This window comes from Trachemys scripta, chromosome 15, assembly GCF_013100865.1.
Source record: "Trachemys scripta elegans isolate TJP31775 chromosome 15, CAS_Tse_1.0, whole genome shotgun sequence".
In the NCBI taxonomy this organism is placed as follows: domain Eukaryota; kingdom Metazoa; phylum Chordata; order Testudines; family Emydidae; genus Trachemys; species Trachemys scripta.
In genome coordinates, this window is record NC_048312.1 from 426,264 (window position 1) to 443,428 (window position 17,165).

General features: G+C 42.5%; 1 protein-coding gene across 18 annotated transcripts in view; it reads left to right on the top strand.

Annotated features, from left to right (window-relative positions):
* CHEK2 (checkpoint kinase 2) overlaps window positions 1–17,165 on the top strand; it is a 49,031-nt gene that overhangs the window by 2,960 nt on the left and 28,906 nt on the right. For 12 of the 18 annotated variants that reach the window (XR_004648232.1, XR_004648233.1, XR_004648234.1 and 9 more), the window contains 2 exons: window positions 1,570–1,694; window positions 10,115–10,262. Coding sequence is in view for 15 of the 18 variants with exons in the window: in XM_034790816.1 (XP_034646707.1) it covers window positions 1,570–1,694; window positions 10,115–10,262 (273 nt within the window). In the remaining 3 variants the exon portion in view is untranslated. Of the gene's footprint in view, window positions 1–1,569; window positions 1,695–5,064; window positions 5,116–10,114; window positions 10,263–17,165 lie in introns of those variants that run through there. The other 6 variants (XM_034790827.1, XM_034790829.1, XM_034790826.1 and 3 more) reach the window with 2 other exon arrangements.

Consider the following 17,165-nt stretch of genomic DNA (forward strand, 5'->3'; position numbering starts at 1 on the left):
CTTCACTTGCTTGTTAGTGGTCTGCCATTAGGTTTTCCGTTGTTAATAATGCACAATTACCTTATTTTTAAAAATAGATTAATAGAGTAAATTTATAACAGTTCTGTCACAGTTCTGTCAGGCAGTGTCTGCATTTTTCTGGTGGTAACTGTGACTCCTCTTAAAAAGGGATATGAAAAATTACCATGTCTATTAGCCCAGAGTCGATACAAAAAGATTTTCTTTTACATCAGGATCTAGCTAGGAGGTGCCTAATGAATTTGAAATTCTACCTCCCTTCTAGCTGCTGGAAGGGAAAAGGTGCATTCTGCTTCTAGTGCCTTCCCCCAAACCTCCTAGCTGCTGTTAAGTTGAAGGGTTTCCACTACTTTACACATTGTTCAGCTTTCTGGGTGCTGTGGGGGGCAGGGGAATAAGTCTCTTTTTACTGTCACTCTTCCCCAGCCTTTGATTTTTGAAATTTTTCTAGTGGATTGATCATTCCATCTCAATACTATATTTGAGTATCTCTGTTATTGCTCAAAGTTCTCCCAAGCACCAGCAATCTAAAATGAATCTTATTCTAGACCATTTCACACCTGTCCATCAGTGAAACCGACCAGAGTTGTGTTTATCTTACATTGCTGTTGCCTGACAAAGTTCTGAGCAACAGCAGAAGCCTTGGAGCTATCTGCAGAAATGGGGACGTCATATAAAACTAGTTTCATGTTTGAAAAACTATTTTTACAGTTATAAGGGTTAGAAACTTAAAGGGATACCCTCAACATGAAATGTAGTAAATCTTTAACCCCCCCCCCCCCCAAAAAAAAGGCTAAATAGTTTCAGGCATTACAACTGACCCTGAGCCTCCCTGACAATTTGCTTTTTCTATTTTTAAAAAAACCTTTGCATCTTTCCTGTAGCTGTGTGAAAGACTCACAGAAATTACTAAACTTTAAGCCCTGATCCTGCAAACAATTATGCACATGAATGATCCCAATGTAATTACTTACATAAGTAAAACTAAGCATGTTTGTAAGGATTGAAGCATTAGTTGGGATTGTTGCATCACTAGATTTTTGAGAACCTTTTAACTACCACATCTGGGCATTATTTTTTCTTGTTGCTGCAGTTTTGTTTATTACTGATCATTGCTCTAGATATTAATGTTTTGGTTCTTTAAATTAGCTTTTCACCATTTAAAAATTGACTGATTATGCATAGTTTATTTTAAAGGGGTCTGATTCTTTATGCATATGAATTCTGGTGTTTCTCAAACAGAATTTGTAATTTTTGGAGTGAGACAATTTTTATTTTGCTTAACATTTTCATTCTTATACAAGGAATGCTCAATGTGAGTCATGTTAAAAGGAACAGAACGGGGGCGGGAAACAAGTGTCTTCTATCTTTATTTAGAAATAAAGAAATATCCTAGAGTTCAGGCAGTGTCTGATGAATCTTGCTTTGTCTCCTGTTCCAAGTGCTATCATTTGGTACCATTTTGCAGTGGTAGGTCTAACTTACTGGAATTTTTTGTTCTCTCTCTCTCTCTCTCTCTCTCTTCCTTCCTCCTTGTCCCCCCAATCCCAGACTGCGTGAATGACGAGTGTTGGTTTGGCAGAGACAGAAGCTGTGATTATAGCTTTGCTAAGCTAGGGTTGACCGAGACAGGCTTATACCAAAACTACAGCAAGAAGCACTTCCGAATCTTCAGGGTAGGTGCTAAAAAGGCCATTTTACCCCTTTCCCTCTCTTCTGTAAAGAAGGAAACTGGATTAACTGAAAAATTCTAAATCAAAGTTTCACTGCTTTTCAGACAAGGTGGATTGATTTAAATCAGCAACCAGGAAGCCTTGATTTAAATCAGCAACCAGGAAGCCTTGATTTAAATCAGGGGTAGGCAACCTATGGCATGCGTGCCAAAGGCAGCACGCGAGCTGATTTTCAGTGGCACTCACACTGCCCGGGTCCTGGCCAGTGGTCCAGAGGATCTGCATTTTAATTTAATTTTAAATGAAGCTTCTTAAACATTTTAAAAACCTTATTTAATTTACATACAACAATAGTTTAGTTATATATTATAGACTTATAGAAAGAGACCTTCTAAAAACATTAAAATGTATTACTGGCACATGAAACCTTAAATCAGAGTGAATAAATGAAGACTTGGCACAACACTTCTGAAAGGTTGCTGACTCCTGATTTAAAAAATCAATTTGAATCTTATTTTGCATACATAGTTTTTAGTTATTTTCTTAACGAAAAGTTGGTTCTCATTGGTTGGTAACCATTAAAACATACTGATTTGCAACTAAATATAGTCTTTACACTAAATGTAGTACCAGGCGAATGTGCTATATTTATCCACGTTTATTTAGAAATTATATAGCATAACATACATTTATTTGTGTTCTGAATTTTTGCATTTTTTTTATTGTTACAAATGGTGAATGGTGCATTTCTTATTAGTAGGTGATTTTAATTTTTACTTGTGATTTGTGTCAAGCTCTATTTGGATAGAAACTGGAATTCAATTAAAAATGAGCAAAACCAGCATAACTACCTTATAAGTCTTAAACTGGGGTCCTACATGGATTAGTTCTTGGTCCTACGCTGTTTAATAACCTAGAAGAAAACATAAAATCATCACTGGTAAAGTTTGCAGATGACACACAAGTTGGGAGAGGTAGGGAAGCAGACAGACAGATCACTGATTCAGAGCGACCTAGATCTCTTGGTAAACGAGCAAGAAAACAATATATGTTTTAAGATGGCTAAATTTAAATGTGCACATCTAGAAACAAAGAATGTAGGTCATACTTGCAGTGTGGGGGGCCTCTATCCTGGGAAGCAGTGACTCTGAAAAAGATTTGAGGGATGTGATGGATAATTAGCTGAACATGAGCTCCCAATATAAATACTGTGGCCAAAAGAACTAATCCTATCCTAGGATGCATAAACGGGTATGTTGAGTAGGAGTAGATAGGTTATTTTACCTCTGTATTTGGCATTTGTGTGACTGCTGCTGAAATACTGTGTCCAGTTCTGGTGCCCACACTTCAAGAAGGACGCTGATAAATTGTAGAGGGTTCAAAGAAGAGCCATGAGAGGGATGAAAAGGGCTTAATCTCTTAAGATTAACAAAGAGAAGGTTAAGGGGTGACTTGATAAGTCTATAAGTACCTACATGGGGAACAAATATTTAATAATGGGTTCTTCAGTCCAGCAGAGAAAGGTGTAACCTGATCCAATGGCTGGAAGCTAAAGCTAGTCAAAATCAGACTGGAAATAAGGTGTAAATTTTTAACGGTGAGAATAATTAACCATTGGAACAGTTTACCCAGGATTGGGGCTGATTCTTCATCACTGAGAATTTTATATCAAGATTGGATGATTTTCTGAAAGATATATTATTTTAGGGAGGCTCTATGCTCTGGGTTATACAAGTGATCAGACTAAATGATTAAAATGGTCCCTTCTGGCAATAGACTCTATGAATGTTTTTATTGGTCAAATAAAACTACGTTAAATGTGCTTGATACACAAGAAGATGTAAAAGGTGTCAAAACATGCTTGGCATTTAAAACTAACTGATTTATTAAATAAAAGAAGTATATGAAGTTAATGAATCTGTGATGGTTTCTGGTCACTATGTATTTCAGGATTTTAGAACTAGTAGATTTCATCCCCTCACTGTTTTTTATACATAGATTGGAAGAGGAAAACAAGCTTTCCTGATTTTTCAACTCCCAATCATTTTCTTATCTTTGAAGGAACTAGTCATTGATCTGAATAAGTTGAAAAAAATGAAATGAAGAAAATATCCTTTCTGCACATGTAGAAGAGGCTACTGCTGTCAAAAGCTGGTTTAGCATGTCAGAAAATTCTGGTTTCAGATGCTTAGCCACTGACTTCTAGCAGTTCAGAGATTTGAGTTTCTATAAAACTTTGGGAGTAAACATGTACTGCTTAATATTTTTTCATTTAATTTACATGATTTTAATAGATTATAGTAAATGTAGCCCTTAACATTGGTTGTCATAATTTAACTTTGAATAGGTTTATTTTTTAAAAGAATGTAGTTAATTTAAATAAAAATCTGTTGTTTTTTTTGTTTTTTTTTTCTTTTTAAAAAATCACTGATTTTTATCCACATTGTTTTCATAGACTTGAGTCATAGAGTTTAAGGCTAGAAGGGACCACTCGGTTATTTAGTCTGACCACCTGTACATCAGAGACCACTGATATCACTCAACATTCACATACTAAACTCAACAACCAAAATTAGACCAAACTATTAGTCTCCAGGAGACTAAACTGTTTTGTGCCACATGCAGAGACTAGGGATGTCACAGGTCTCAAACACAGGGCAGTGGGGCTGCTGAAAGCATGAGCTTTTTCCTATACACCATGGAGCTGGAAGGGGAGAGGAGGGAACTGATGCTAAAACCCCACCAGCAAAAGTTACACCCACTGAGTGCACAAGGTCAGATGACTAACAGAACACTGCTGATTGGATACCACTCGCTATAAAGTTTGCTCTTCCTGTCCCATCTCTTGTCTGAGCAACATGCCTACTGACTAGTTGCCAGGCCTGTTGCTGCGCAGACCTCTTAGACCAAGGCTAGGTCTACGCGGGGTAGGGGTGGGGGGTCGACCTAAGATACGCAACTTCAGCTACGCGAATAGCGTAGCTGAAGTCGGCGTATCTTAGATTGATTTACCTGGCTGTGAGAACAGCAGCGAGTCCACCGCTGCTGCTCCCCCTCGACTCTGCTTCCGCCTCTTGCCGCCGTGGAGTTCCAGGTCGATGAAAGAGCGATCGGGGATCGATTTTTATCGCGTCTAGTGTAGACACGATAAATTGATCCCCGATAGATGGGTGGGTAGTGTAGACATACCCCGAGTCTCTGCTTCCTCGCCTGGTTTCTACTCCTTATTTCTGCTACCATACCTCGTTCCTGCTACCTACTGTGTCTCTTCTCTGCTCCTGTTACTAGATCTGTTTCTTGATTCCTGCTTCCTCACTCAGATCTCAGTTGCTGACTCCAGCTTTGACCCTTGGCATGACTTCTGGCTCTGACTCTAGCTTGTCCGTTGGTGTGACGACAGTTTACTCCTGGCTCCAACCACTAGGTCAGAGAACCCACATTAAGGGCTCTAACAACGGGGGACTGTGGTGCACCAGTACATGAGACCGTTGCGAAGGCAGAGAAATGATTAAATGAGCTATATAACCACCATCCACACACACTGCAGAGGAAGGCAAAATAACCTCAGGGTCACTGCCAATCTGGCCTGGGGGAAAATTCCTTCCCTGTCTCTGCATATGGCGATAAGTTAGACCCTGAGCATGTGAGCAAGAACCAGCCAACTAAGCAATTGAGAGAGAGAATGCTTGGTGCCACTTCAGAGCCTGGTGTACCCCACTAAGTGTCCCATATCCAGCCATATCCATTCCTGGGCTTCAGAGGAAGAAAAGTAATAAAAAAAACAACAAAAAACCCTCCCAGAATATCATCTCTTCTCTGGACCTCTCCTACTTTAATCTTTCTTGAACATGGGTGACCAAATGAGGTCTTACGAATGTCTTGTACAGTGCCACTAATACTTCTCTAGCTCTACTGGAAATACCTCACCTAATAAATTGTAGGATCACATTTGCCTTATTCAGAGCTGGTAGCAGTTCAGAGTCATCCTGCGATCGACCCACACACCCAGGCGTCTCTCCTCTCTCACTTCCAACTTAGGAGCTCCCAGCTTATTGCAGAAATTCTCATTATTAGACTTTAAGTGCATGACCTTGCACTTTGTAGTATTGAATTTTATTCCATTCTGTCACTCCAGTCTTCAAGGTCAGCCAGATCTTCCTTTATAATGTTCTGATCCTCCTCTGTATTGACAGTGCCTCCCAACTTTGTATTATCATCATATTTAATTAGCACACTCCTACTTTCTGTGCCAAGGTCATTATTAAAAATATTGAATAACATTGGTCCCAAGACCAGTCCTTGAGGAACTTTGCTATTAACTTCTTTCTAGTCCAATAATTTAACTTTCAGCACAACCCATTGCCGTCTCCCCTTTAGCCACTTCCTTATCCACCTTACCATGCTTATACTGATCTCCATCTTCCGTAATTTAACTATTAATTGCCCATGTGGTACTGTGTCAAATGCTTTAGTGAAGTCCACATATGTTAGATCTACTGCACTTACCTTATCTAAAAATTCAGTTATTTTCTCAAAGGAGGAAATCAGTTAATCTGGCATGATCTACCTTTGTTTAATCCATGTTGCGTTACGTCCCCATTACATTTACTTTGATGAATTTAATTATCCTTTCCTTCACAATTTGCTCTAAAATCTTGCATACCACAGGGCAAACTAACTGGCCAAATCATTTTTGTTTTTTCCTTTTCTTAAATATAGCCTGACATTAGCTATTCTCCAGTCATATGGTACTACCCCTGAATAGATAGGTTTATTACAGATCCTTGCTACTGGACTAGACATCCCACGTGACAGTTCTTTCAGTATTCTGGGATGGAAATTATCCGGCCCCTCTGATTTGAGCACGAGTTTTCCATTTCTAGTCACTCATTTCCATCAGCCAGACAGCCTTCATGCCCATTCTATATTATCATTATTATTGAGAGCTGAGGTCAAATGTTCATTTAGTTTTTCGGTCATACCTAAATTATCTTTTAATCTCCTTACCATCCACACTGCATAGCAGCCCAACTTCATTCTTCCTTAATCTCTTTTTAGTTGTATAACAAAAAAACCTCTTTATTATTTATTTTAATTTCCTTAGCAAGAGCTAATTCAGCCTGACTTTTAGCAATTCTCATTTTATTCCATTTTCTGACCTCCATGATGTAGCTTTCTTTGCTAATTAACTCCTTTCTTCATTCTCTATATGTTCTCTTCTTACTCCTAATAACCTTTTTAGGTAGATATTCATCCAGCTGGGTCTGAGCCTTTCCCTACAAGTTTTTTTTTCCCTTTCTTGGGAAATTTCAGATAGTTTTTGTATAGTTGATTTGAAGAAATTCCATGCCTCCTCTGCATTTTTAAGTTTATGAGCTCTTCAGTCCAACTGACTTCTTAAACTAGTTCTCTTAATTTCCCAAACTTTGCCCTTTTGAAATACATGATGATGACCTGGTTTTGATTATCCTTCTATAGATGCCCCCTGGGTTACGCAAACCTGATTTATGCAAATCCTCAGTTACGGAAAAAGTTCCATAAGCTAGAAACAGGAGTGGGTTTTTTTTTTTGTTTTTTTTCTGCATAATGGTCAGGTATACGTTTCTGACTTACGCAAAATTTGAGTTATGCAAGGTGTTCCGGAACGGAACGCTTGCGTAAATCGGGGAGCGACTGTATTTAATTTAAACTGAATCAACTTGCGATCACGCTATCCAAGGTTATTTCCTACAATCAGCTCTTCTATGATGTCCTTCCTACTTACTAAAATCTAGTCCATGACAGTTTTCTTCATCAAACTGTAATCTGTCACATCCAAGAATAATTGGGCCCCAACAGTATTAATAGCATTTATTCTCCCATCTGTATCCGGGAGGTTAGTCTCCCATTATGCCACAATTCCCAACAGTATTTATCTCTTTAATAATATTGAAGCGATCACTATCCATGTCTGAGTCTGACCTGGGGGTCTCTTGTATTGATTTTAAGGGCTAAAAAGAGTTAAAGATGTTTAACCTTTTTATTGTGTAACATTAAAACAATGATACTTAGTTATTTTTGTTTTTTAACAGAGGCCTTGGTTTCTTGGCAAACACGTAAAAGTATTTACTTTAAAACTGAAAGTTTATTGATTTAAACACAGAAAAAAACAAGAAATGAAAACAGACATTTGTATTGAAACTGAAATTGAATGATTATGCAAAACTAACTTAAATTTTTTTACAAAATATGAGTTTTTTATTTTTATTAACCCTTTCCATCAAAAAAGGGTAATTTTACTTTGTTATGATGTGTGAAGAGTATTTACTTCTCCTGTTTCTAACAAATAGACACAAGGTGGTGGGGAGAGAGATGATAGAAAGGTGGAGGAAATTCAGATTTGTTGTTTTTGGAACACTGGACGGTTATGAATGCTTTGTCTGGCAGGTTGACCGTGACACCTCTTGCTTGGATCCTGATACACATCATCTAATTGGGTTTTTCTCCTTAGACAGGGCAGGATTGTGGTCATCTCAACTACCTGTGCTGATGCAGTGCAGCTGATTTCAGGATTTGATGAAAAGCCAAGATCACAAGAGAGAGGCTAGGAGGAAGGAAAGGGGACAAAGTAACACAAAAGGAAAGGAGGCGGAACAGGATCCTTGCGTGCCTCTGCCGTGCTGGCAATTAGGTAGCCACACAGATGGGCTGGATGTCATGATGATCTAATGATTTTTAGGACTTTCAAGTGAAAAACAAAAGTTCCTTGAACAAGAGCAAGGCCTCCTGGCTTTCCCCTCAGGCTGAAAATCCTTCAGTCTGGTCTGCACCTTCTGTCTTGGGGTCAGAGAAGATGAGTCGAGATGAGTGGGGATGCAAGGTGGGACAGGAGAGTGATCTCTCCCCCACTCCTAAAGTCTCTTTTAAGAACTCCCAAAGGGGGAAAAGTGGGCTTCATAGTTCATCCCCCTTATTATTTTGTTCACCAGCTAGGCCTAATATTTACCACACTAATTTTAGTTAATTCATTTTTGGCTTTACATTTTATTTTATTTTCTAAACATGGTTTTAACAGTTTTTAAACTATATTAGTAGGCCTTTTTTGTTTGGACGAATCTAGTTTTTGTCTATTTTTTTGTACTTATTCATAACTATTATTAAAAACAACTCGACCTATTTTCTATGAACATTTGTTGTTATAGGTTGTAACATTTGGTGAACTTTCGCTTACCTTTTACTGTTGAACTTAAAGTAAATTTTTAGGTCCAATAATCACATCAGATCTATAGCAGGTCCCTAACACTATCCCCACAGAACCTCTTTTACAATCCTTCCCCAAAGTGATTTTGAACCAAACAAATTCTGTTTTGTCTATAGATAGCTTTGTATTTCTTTACAATTTACTGCTTTGTTGATGTACAACACCACCCCAGTACCTTTACCTTTATTCCTGTCTCTTCTAAACAGCACAATACCTTTCAATAACTATATTCCAGTAATGAGTGCTATTCCACCATGTTTCTATGATCCCTATAATATCTTGTTTGACCTCCTGCACCAGTAGTTCCAGTTCCTCCATTTTATTGCCTAGACTCTTTTCATTTGTGTACAAGCATTTCAGTTGTTTCCTTCAGGCCTCCCCACTTATTAGTCATGACAGCCTTGGTGCCAGAAGATTAATATCCTAGGTACTTGACTGGAGATCATCTGTTGAGAAGAGTCGTCTTTCCCTAGTTGCCTCCTAATGATTCATCATCCCCAAACCTGCCTTGTAGCTCCAATCTTTGAGCCCTCAGTTGATCTTCATTATGTTGTCATGCCATCACCCTCCTTCTCTAGGGATGAGAAGTATTCCACAGAAAATCATCTGAGCTTCCACGTCTGTAAATGTCTTGGCCACCTGAGTGTAGTCGTCCTTGATCCATTCCAATGGGAATCTAGCAGTGTCATTCATCCTGACATGCAGAACAGTAATTGGATTTTTTCCTGCTTCCATCAGGTCCTCTCCAGTCTCACATCCACTCTTGTATCCTTGCTCCTGCCAGACAGCGCACACTTCTGTTCTCTAGATCTGGTCTGGTAACAGGCCTGTCAGTTCTTCTGAGTATGGAGTCCCCGATCACGTAGACCATCCTGGTGTAGATATGAATTTGTTTTATGTTATCTCTTGCAGTCCCATGTACATCATCCTCACTTTTCCTTAGGCTCCAGTCCCTGGCTGTCTCCATCATCTCTTTCTCTCTTCTGCAGGGATTGGCTTCCTTTCTTTTCTTCTTTACCACCAGTTAACAGAGTGTTGCCAAACACATTCTTTAAAACCATTTTCATGATATATTATTTCCTTAATTAAGAAAAATAAATTGTTATAAACTCTGATATGGTTCATTACAGCCTCATGATAAAAGCTATTTTTCTGTATTGTTACCTTTTTCTTTCTTTTTTAGGAAATGGGACCAAAAAACTCCTATGTTGCCTACATTGAGGACCACAGTGCAAATGGGACTTTTGTAAATAAAGAGCTCATTGGGAAAGGGAAAAGGCTCCCATTGACTCACAATTCTGAAATTGCACTGTCTGTACAGACTAACAAAGGTAAAATAAAGTACAAAGACAAATTGATTTTGAATAGCATCTTTCTTAAAATTGTGCTCCTTCTAAATGCTTTAGAGAGAAAATAATAGATGGAAACCGTGGATAAAGGTAATATTTTTTATTTGCCCACTATTTTTTGTACACAAAATCTTGAAGATTGATATATCCACCTGAAATTAGTAAATTTTAAAAAGTGAGTTAAAAGTATTTGCCGGTACTACAGTTGATCTGGGGACTCACCACCAAAGTTTGTGCTTTTAAAATCACATATTTTTAAAAATGCTTTTCTCGCACAGTTGTTAAATAGGGAAAACTGATTTACTATACAGGGGAAGTTGTGAATATGACTCTGCATATGGCAGCATCTTATGTACAAAGGAAACAAACTGAAAAATTAGAGAGAGGATTTTTTTTGTAGTGGTACAATGAATGCATGGGTTTTAGATCTGTAGCATAAGACTGACGGGTCTCTCCTTGTATTTTTACTCTTGAGTACAGAGGTAATAGATTATGAAGACGTGTTGGGATTTGTCATGCTGGAGAATTGTGAAACAGATGATATTGAAGATGTTACTATTACGGAAATTCTCTTTCAATAATGCGATCACCTTGTTAATGAAAAGTATTCTTTCAAGTGTTTGCATATGTCCATTTTACTGTAGGTGTGTGTGTGCCCCATGTACAAGTGTTGGTGATATTTTTTCCTCAGTAGTACCTGTTGGGATGGCTGGTGTGCCCTCTGTCCCCACACATCACTGCATGGTGGTATAAAAGGGTGGAACTACCATGACTTCCCATCCAGTTCCTTACCGCCAGTGATGGTGATTCAGACTTGTTAACTCAAGTGCTTTCCTCATTCCTTTTCTGTATATAGATCCTGTTTACTAATTTGTCAGTTATAGTTAGTGTTGGACAATTTTTAGTACTAGGTTGCTGCATTTGGTCTCTCTTGACACTTTCTATCTTTTGGTACAGCTACCGGAACGATGCCGTGTTCACCAGGTTTTGAGTCCTGCTGGACCTCTGTGAAACCCATGCCAGTCAGTGACCCACACCTGACCTGTTAGAAATGTTTGGGGGAATCCCATGTTAGTGACACGGTCACATCTGCAAAGGGTTCAAGCTCTGCTTGAAAAAAGATAGTGTGACGAGGATGCAGCACTTTGACCCCTATCAGAGTCGTCACATGGGGTGAGTGCCCCATGTACATTTACTTCAGTATGGAGCTCTTTGCTGGAGATGTCTGCGGCTCATTGGGATTGTTTCCGAGTACCAAAGAAAAGGCTTAGGCATTCCTCTGGTTCGGTGCCTCGCTTGCCTGAGTCGGTACCCTGACGGAACCAGAGACCAGAAGCATTTGGGGGATAAATCCCCTCCAGAATGCTTAATGCTTCCCAAGAGGGGATTGCTGCCTCTGAAGCCTGTGCCAGACATTTCCCCTGAAAGAAGGTGCCGATCGCAGCAACCCTGGAGGCGTATGCAGCTGCAAGAGACCTACTTAGCTTCTTGGTACTGCCTGCGGTTCATACCTTACCTCATTGAGATAGTGTGGTGCTGCTACCCAAGCCTCCACAGAAATGCGTGTTGTCTAGAGGAAAGCCTCCCATGATTTCCCTGGTAGTGCTGTCCTCAGGCTCGGACTACGTCTTACCAGTCCATTCTGGATTTGCACCTCCATTGTCAGAAGCATCTGACTCTTTTCCTTGGACTCAGAGGTGAGGTCCTCTGTATCCCACCCAGGATGGGGAACATACCTCCCCATCAGAGTCGTTGGGACCATGGGCCATACACTGGGATCCTTCTAAGGGTCAATGGCCCAGGCAAGGATGGGTCTTGGGCCCGTATCGATGGTCATGCTGGATACATTCTGGTGTCCCCACAGCTAGAACTTCCCTTGAAGCATCTTGCTCCCTGACATGGAGAGTGCACCAGAGGGATTGGTACAGAGAGCACCATTCCCTGGTACTGAGCAGCCAGAAGCCACTCAGGCACCCCCCTGCCACTAGTCACAGACTAACCACCACCTCAGATATCTGTTTCATCCTTGTCACCTGATGAGGTGGTTAAGTGGCACCACCAGAGGACCACATTGCTCATCAAGATCTTTTTAAAATAGCGGCCTCTGTACTTGACATTCAGGCAGAAGAGGTGCATGAAAGCTCTCACAAGTTGTTGGACATCCTGGTATCAGCGACAGCACCATGGTGCAGCCATGAAACCATCATGGAGCCAGTCAAAGCCCTTAGGCAGGCCCCCTCCTCCTGGGACCTCACAGCAAAACGAGCTGAGAGGAGGTGCTTTGTCTCCTGTAAGGGGTATGAACATTTTTATTTTCATCCCCGCTCTGTGTTCTCTTGGGGCAGCTGCCAATGAGCAGGATAGAGAGGGACAAAAAGCTTCTGTGCCAAAAAGCAAAGCCTCAAAGAAGCTGGATCTATTTGGTCACAAATTTTATTCCTTAGGAAGCAAAAAGAAAGCAGCATCACTCACAATAGTTATACAGAGACAGGGGTTTGCTCCCCAATCCCAAGATCCACTAAGGAAAAAGGACAGAAGTTATAAGAGACGCCCTCCACCGCTCTCCTCTTCATCATCAGTGGGCTTATCCCATCCAGCTGCCTCATACAAACAGTCATGTGGATGGGTTTGTCAAGGACTGTGTACCTGTCACCATAGCCCCATCTGTTCCCCATTGTTTGTTACTAATCGCTTATCCCACCTCCTAAGTGCTTGGGCTCACATAAGTAAGACCTACCAGTCTGAAAGCGTGGTGGAACTGTGATATGCCATCCAGTTCAGTTCTACTCCCCTACCCACCCTCTTCTCTGTCCCTCTTCAGGGACCACTCTCATGAGATTGCCCTTCAACAGGGTGTCCAATCTCTTCTTCCTCTATGGCCCCTGCCTGAAGTACTGTTGAACCTCAAAGGTAAGGGTTTCTATTCCTGCTACTTCCTGATCCACTAGACAAAAAGGGTCTCAGCCTATTTTAGACCTAAGAGAGTTGAACAAATTCCTGAAGAAAATAAAATTCTACATGGTTACCCTATCTTAAATTATTCCTTCCCTGGAGCGGGGGGACTGGTACACTGCCTTCAACTTACTTAAAGGATGTTTATTTCCATGTCGCAATATGCTACGACCATGAGAATTCTCAGATGCATGGGGAATGACTGCTATTATCAGTTCACAGTGCTTCCATTCAGTCTGTCAGCTGCTCCTCGAATGTTCACAAAGTGCATGGCAGTCATAGCAGCTCAACTATGAAAATTAGGTGTCCATGCGTACCCATGGTTGAACGACTGGCTGATCAGAGGTCAGTCTGAGGCTAAAGTCCTTTCCAGCATACCAACTGTCCTGTCCGTGTTCGACGCACTGGGGCTCCTAGTAAATCGAGACAAATCAGTCCTAAAACTGGAGAAGACAATAAAATTCATTGGAGCGGTCTTAGGGCCCCGTCTACCCTGGTAAGTTTCTGCGCAGTAAAGCAGCTTTCTGCACTGTAACTCCTGAGGTGTACACACTGCAAAGCCACTTAGTATGCAGAAACTGCGCAGTTGTGGTGCTCTTAAAAAAAACCACCCCAACGAGAGGCGTAGAGCTTTCTGTGCCGGGCTACAGCGCTGCGGTGCCAGTGTAGATACCCTGGTCGATTACAGTGCTGCGATTGGCCTCTGGGAGGTGTCCCACAATGCCTGTTCTCACCTCTCTGGCCATCAGTTTGAACTTTACTGCCCTGCCCTTAGGTGACCAACCGTCATCCCCACCCCGTACATTCCTTTGCAGATTTGAAAGTTCCGTTCCTGTTTGCTCAGTGATGCGTGCAGTGGTCTCAGCGTATCTTTCCAGGTGAACATGCCTGCTCCACATACCAGGCGATGCCCCTCTGGGAGAGGAAGCTATGCAGTCCCAGCTGCGCTACAGCCATAGGAATTATGACACCTCCGGACAGATTTCACGATGCACGATAGAAAAGGGCCATGACTGGGACACATTGTAGTGCAGGGTCAAAGTGAAGGTGCTGCGGAACACCTACCACAAGGCACTGGAGGCAAACCACTGCTCCGGTGCTGCACCAACGAGCTGCCAGTTCTACAAAGAGGTGGACGTGATACTCGGAGGTGATCCCACCTCCATTGCAAAGGCCCCTGTGGATACTTTGTTGGCTCATGTGCCAGTCGAGAGTGGACTGAGCCAGGAGGAGGAAATCTTGGACGAAGAGGGGGAGGAGGACCCAGAGGCAGAGGATGGCTCGGAGGCCAGAGATGCATTCAGCCAGGAGCTCTTTTCTACCCCGGAGGAAGCTAGCCAGTCACAGCAGTCGGATCTTGACGAAGCGCAAACAGGAGAGGAGGCCCCTGGTAAGTGGATCTGATTTTGGGAATTGCTGAAGTGATTTGTTGTGGACAGGAGGGTTGCAGAAAGCATGCTTGTCTCCCACCGCATGCCTATTCTGAGTGGCGGAACAGGCTGTTGATAGACTCCCTCACTTCACGGGAGTCTCCCTCAGAGATTTCCAGGAAACTCTCGTGGAGATACTGGGCAATCCGCTGCCGCAGGTTCCTCAGCAGAGCTGCTTTGTTTCTTGCCCCATTAACAGTAATTTTCCCGCACCACTGTGCCATGGCGGGGCGGGAGCGGGGGAGGGAACTATTGCTGCACACAGGTGAGCCGCGTAGGGCGGAAGCTGCAGGCTTGGAGAAGACCCTCCCTTGATTCCCTGCTCACCCTCAGCAGCGAGATATCTTCCATAATGAACACAGCATGTGGAAAGTTTGGGGACAGGAATGATTATCAAGCCCCCCCTAAAGTGCTGGCTCTCCCCAAGAGCAATGTGCCCAGTGTACAGCAGGGTCCAGGAAGAGTGATTCACCCTGGCCCTGCAGCTACTCACCATTTTGGGGGTCTTGTGGCTCATGTGTGCGTGCCTGGGGTCAGCTAGTTAGTGCCAGGTGTGAGAGTACTGGCTGTGTTTTAAAGCACTGAATCAGTGTTGTCTGTTGTAAACAATACTGCTTCTGTAAAATGTTGCATTTAAACTTCACAGAGATGACATTGGGAGGCCAGCCTCCCTTATTGGCGGCAGAACGGCTGTGCAGAATTAGAAAGCAGTCACGAAGAACTAAGGAGGACTTTCTCCGTGAGGTTATGATGCATTCCGCCGCTGAGAAACAGGAATTGAAGGAGTGGCGGGACAGCGAGAAGAGGGACCAAAAAGAGAACATAGCACACCAGAAAGAAGCCACGGAGCGGTTCTTAGATGTTATGGAGCGCCAAGTGGACATGCTCCAGACGATACTAGCTCTTCAAACCGAGCAGCTCCGCGCCCACCCTCCTTTGCAGCCGCTGTCTCTCTCTCTCTCTCTGTTATCAATCTCCTGGCTCCACTCTCTACCCGCAGCATTCCACTCCTCCCTCCTCACAGGCCACACTCAACACCCAGCCCTCTGCAGTTTGGCCCTGCTGAAATACAGCACCCACTGCATTGTACTCCAAAGGAAAAGGTTGGATATGATCCCTGGACATATGCAAATCTGTAGCCATCCCAGGACAACTCCTCCTCTGGAGATTTTCACTTCCCCCATCCCCCCCTCCCCCCCGCCTGATGAATTTTTGTTGTTTGACTCTCTCTTTCGGTTGTTGTCTTTTAATAAAAGAATTGTGTTGGTTTGAAAGCAATCTTTATTCTATTAAGTGAAAGCAAAAAGAGCACTGCAAAGCAACATACAATTATGTTAAACCCCCTTATTGCATCATGTGCACCAGTCACCTGCTAGCATTACAAGCACTGCAGTCCCGAGCATAGCAGCAAATATTAGTGGCTTTCAGCTTCAAATTGCTGCCTCAAGGCATCCCTGATCCTTATGTCCCCTCTAATAGCCCTGGTCTCTGGCTATTCAAACTCAGCCAGGCACTGAGCCTCTGCGCTCCAGCCCCATATGGAGCGTACAGCACGCGGCTATAAGCATAGGAATATTGTCATCGGCTATGTCCAGCTTCCCATACAGGCATCGCCAACGGGCTTTTAAACGGCCAAATGCACACTCAACAGGCATTCTGCACTTGCTCAGCTTGTTGTTGAACTGCTCCTTGCTGCTGTCAAGTTGCCCCGTGTATGGCTTCATAAGCCACGGCATTAAGGGGTAGGTGCAGTTTCCCAGGATCACAATGGGCATTTCGACTTCTGCTACAGTGATCTTCTGGTCCGGGAAGAATGTCCCTGCTTGCAGCTTCTTGAACAAGCCAGTGTTGCGAAAGATGCGTGCTTCATGCACCTTTCCGGACCAGCCTCTGTTAATGTCCGTGAAACTCCCGGACTTAGTGCTATATCTGAGAGCATACACTGTCACAGCGGTACACCACTGCCTCAGTCTTCTCGGTCAGATGGCACCATGTACCTAGGTAGTTCAGCATGCCAGATTACACCTCAAAAAGGTGCAGGCATGGCCAGCATCAGTGCATTCCCCAAGTCGCCACCATTTAGAGAAAGTGGTTTGAATGCCAACATTAGTTTTGTCATCTCTAGATTGGTGGATGGACCCTCTAAAAGTTTGCTTGGGGGGGTTCCCTTTCTTCCCCCTCTACCAACTTTCACTCTAGTCACAGACGTGTCTCCTTTGGGTTGGGGAGCTCATATGGGGTCCCTTCAGGACCTCAAGGTCTGTGATCATTTCAAGATCTAGAGACTCTCAAACATCAGGATATTAAAGAGTGGTACGTCTAGCCTGTGTGGCCTCCCCACCCCACATAGTGGGGAAAAAATTGGTTAATTCTGACAGTTTGACAGTCATGTTTATATAAACAGAGGGGCAGGAAGCAGTTTGCCTGTGAGACTTCTGTATAGACAACTTAGGTCATTTCAGAGCTGCTTATCTTCCAGGGAAACAGACTATGTTAGCAGATT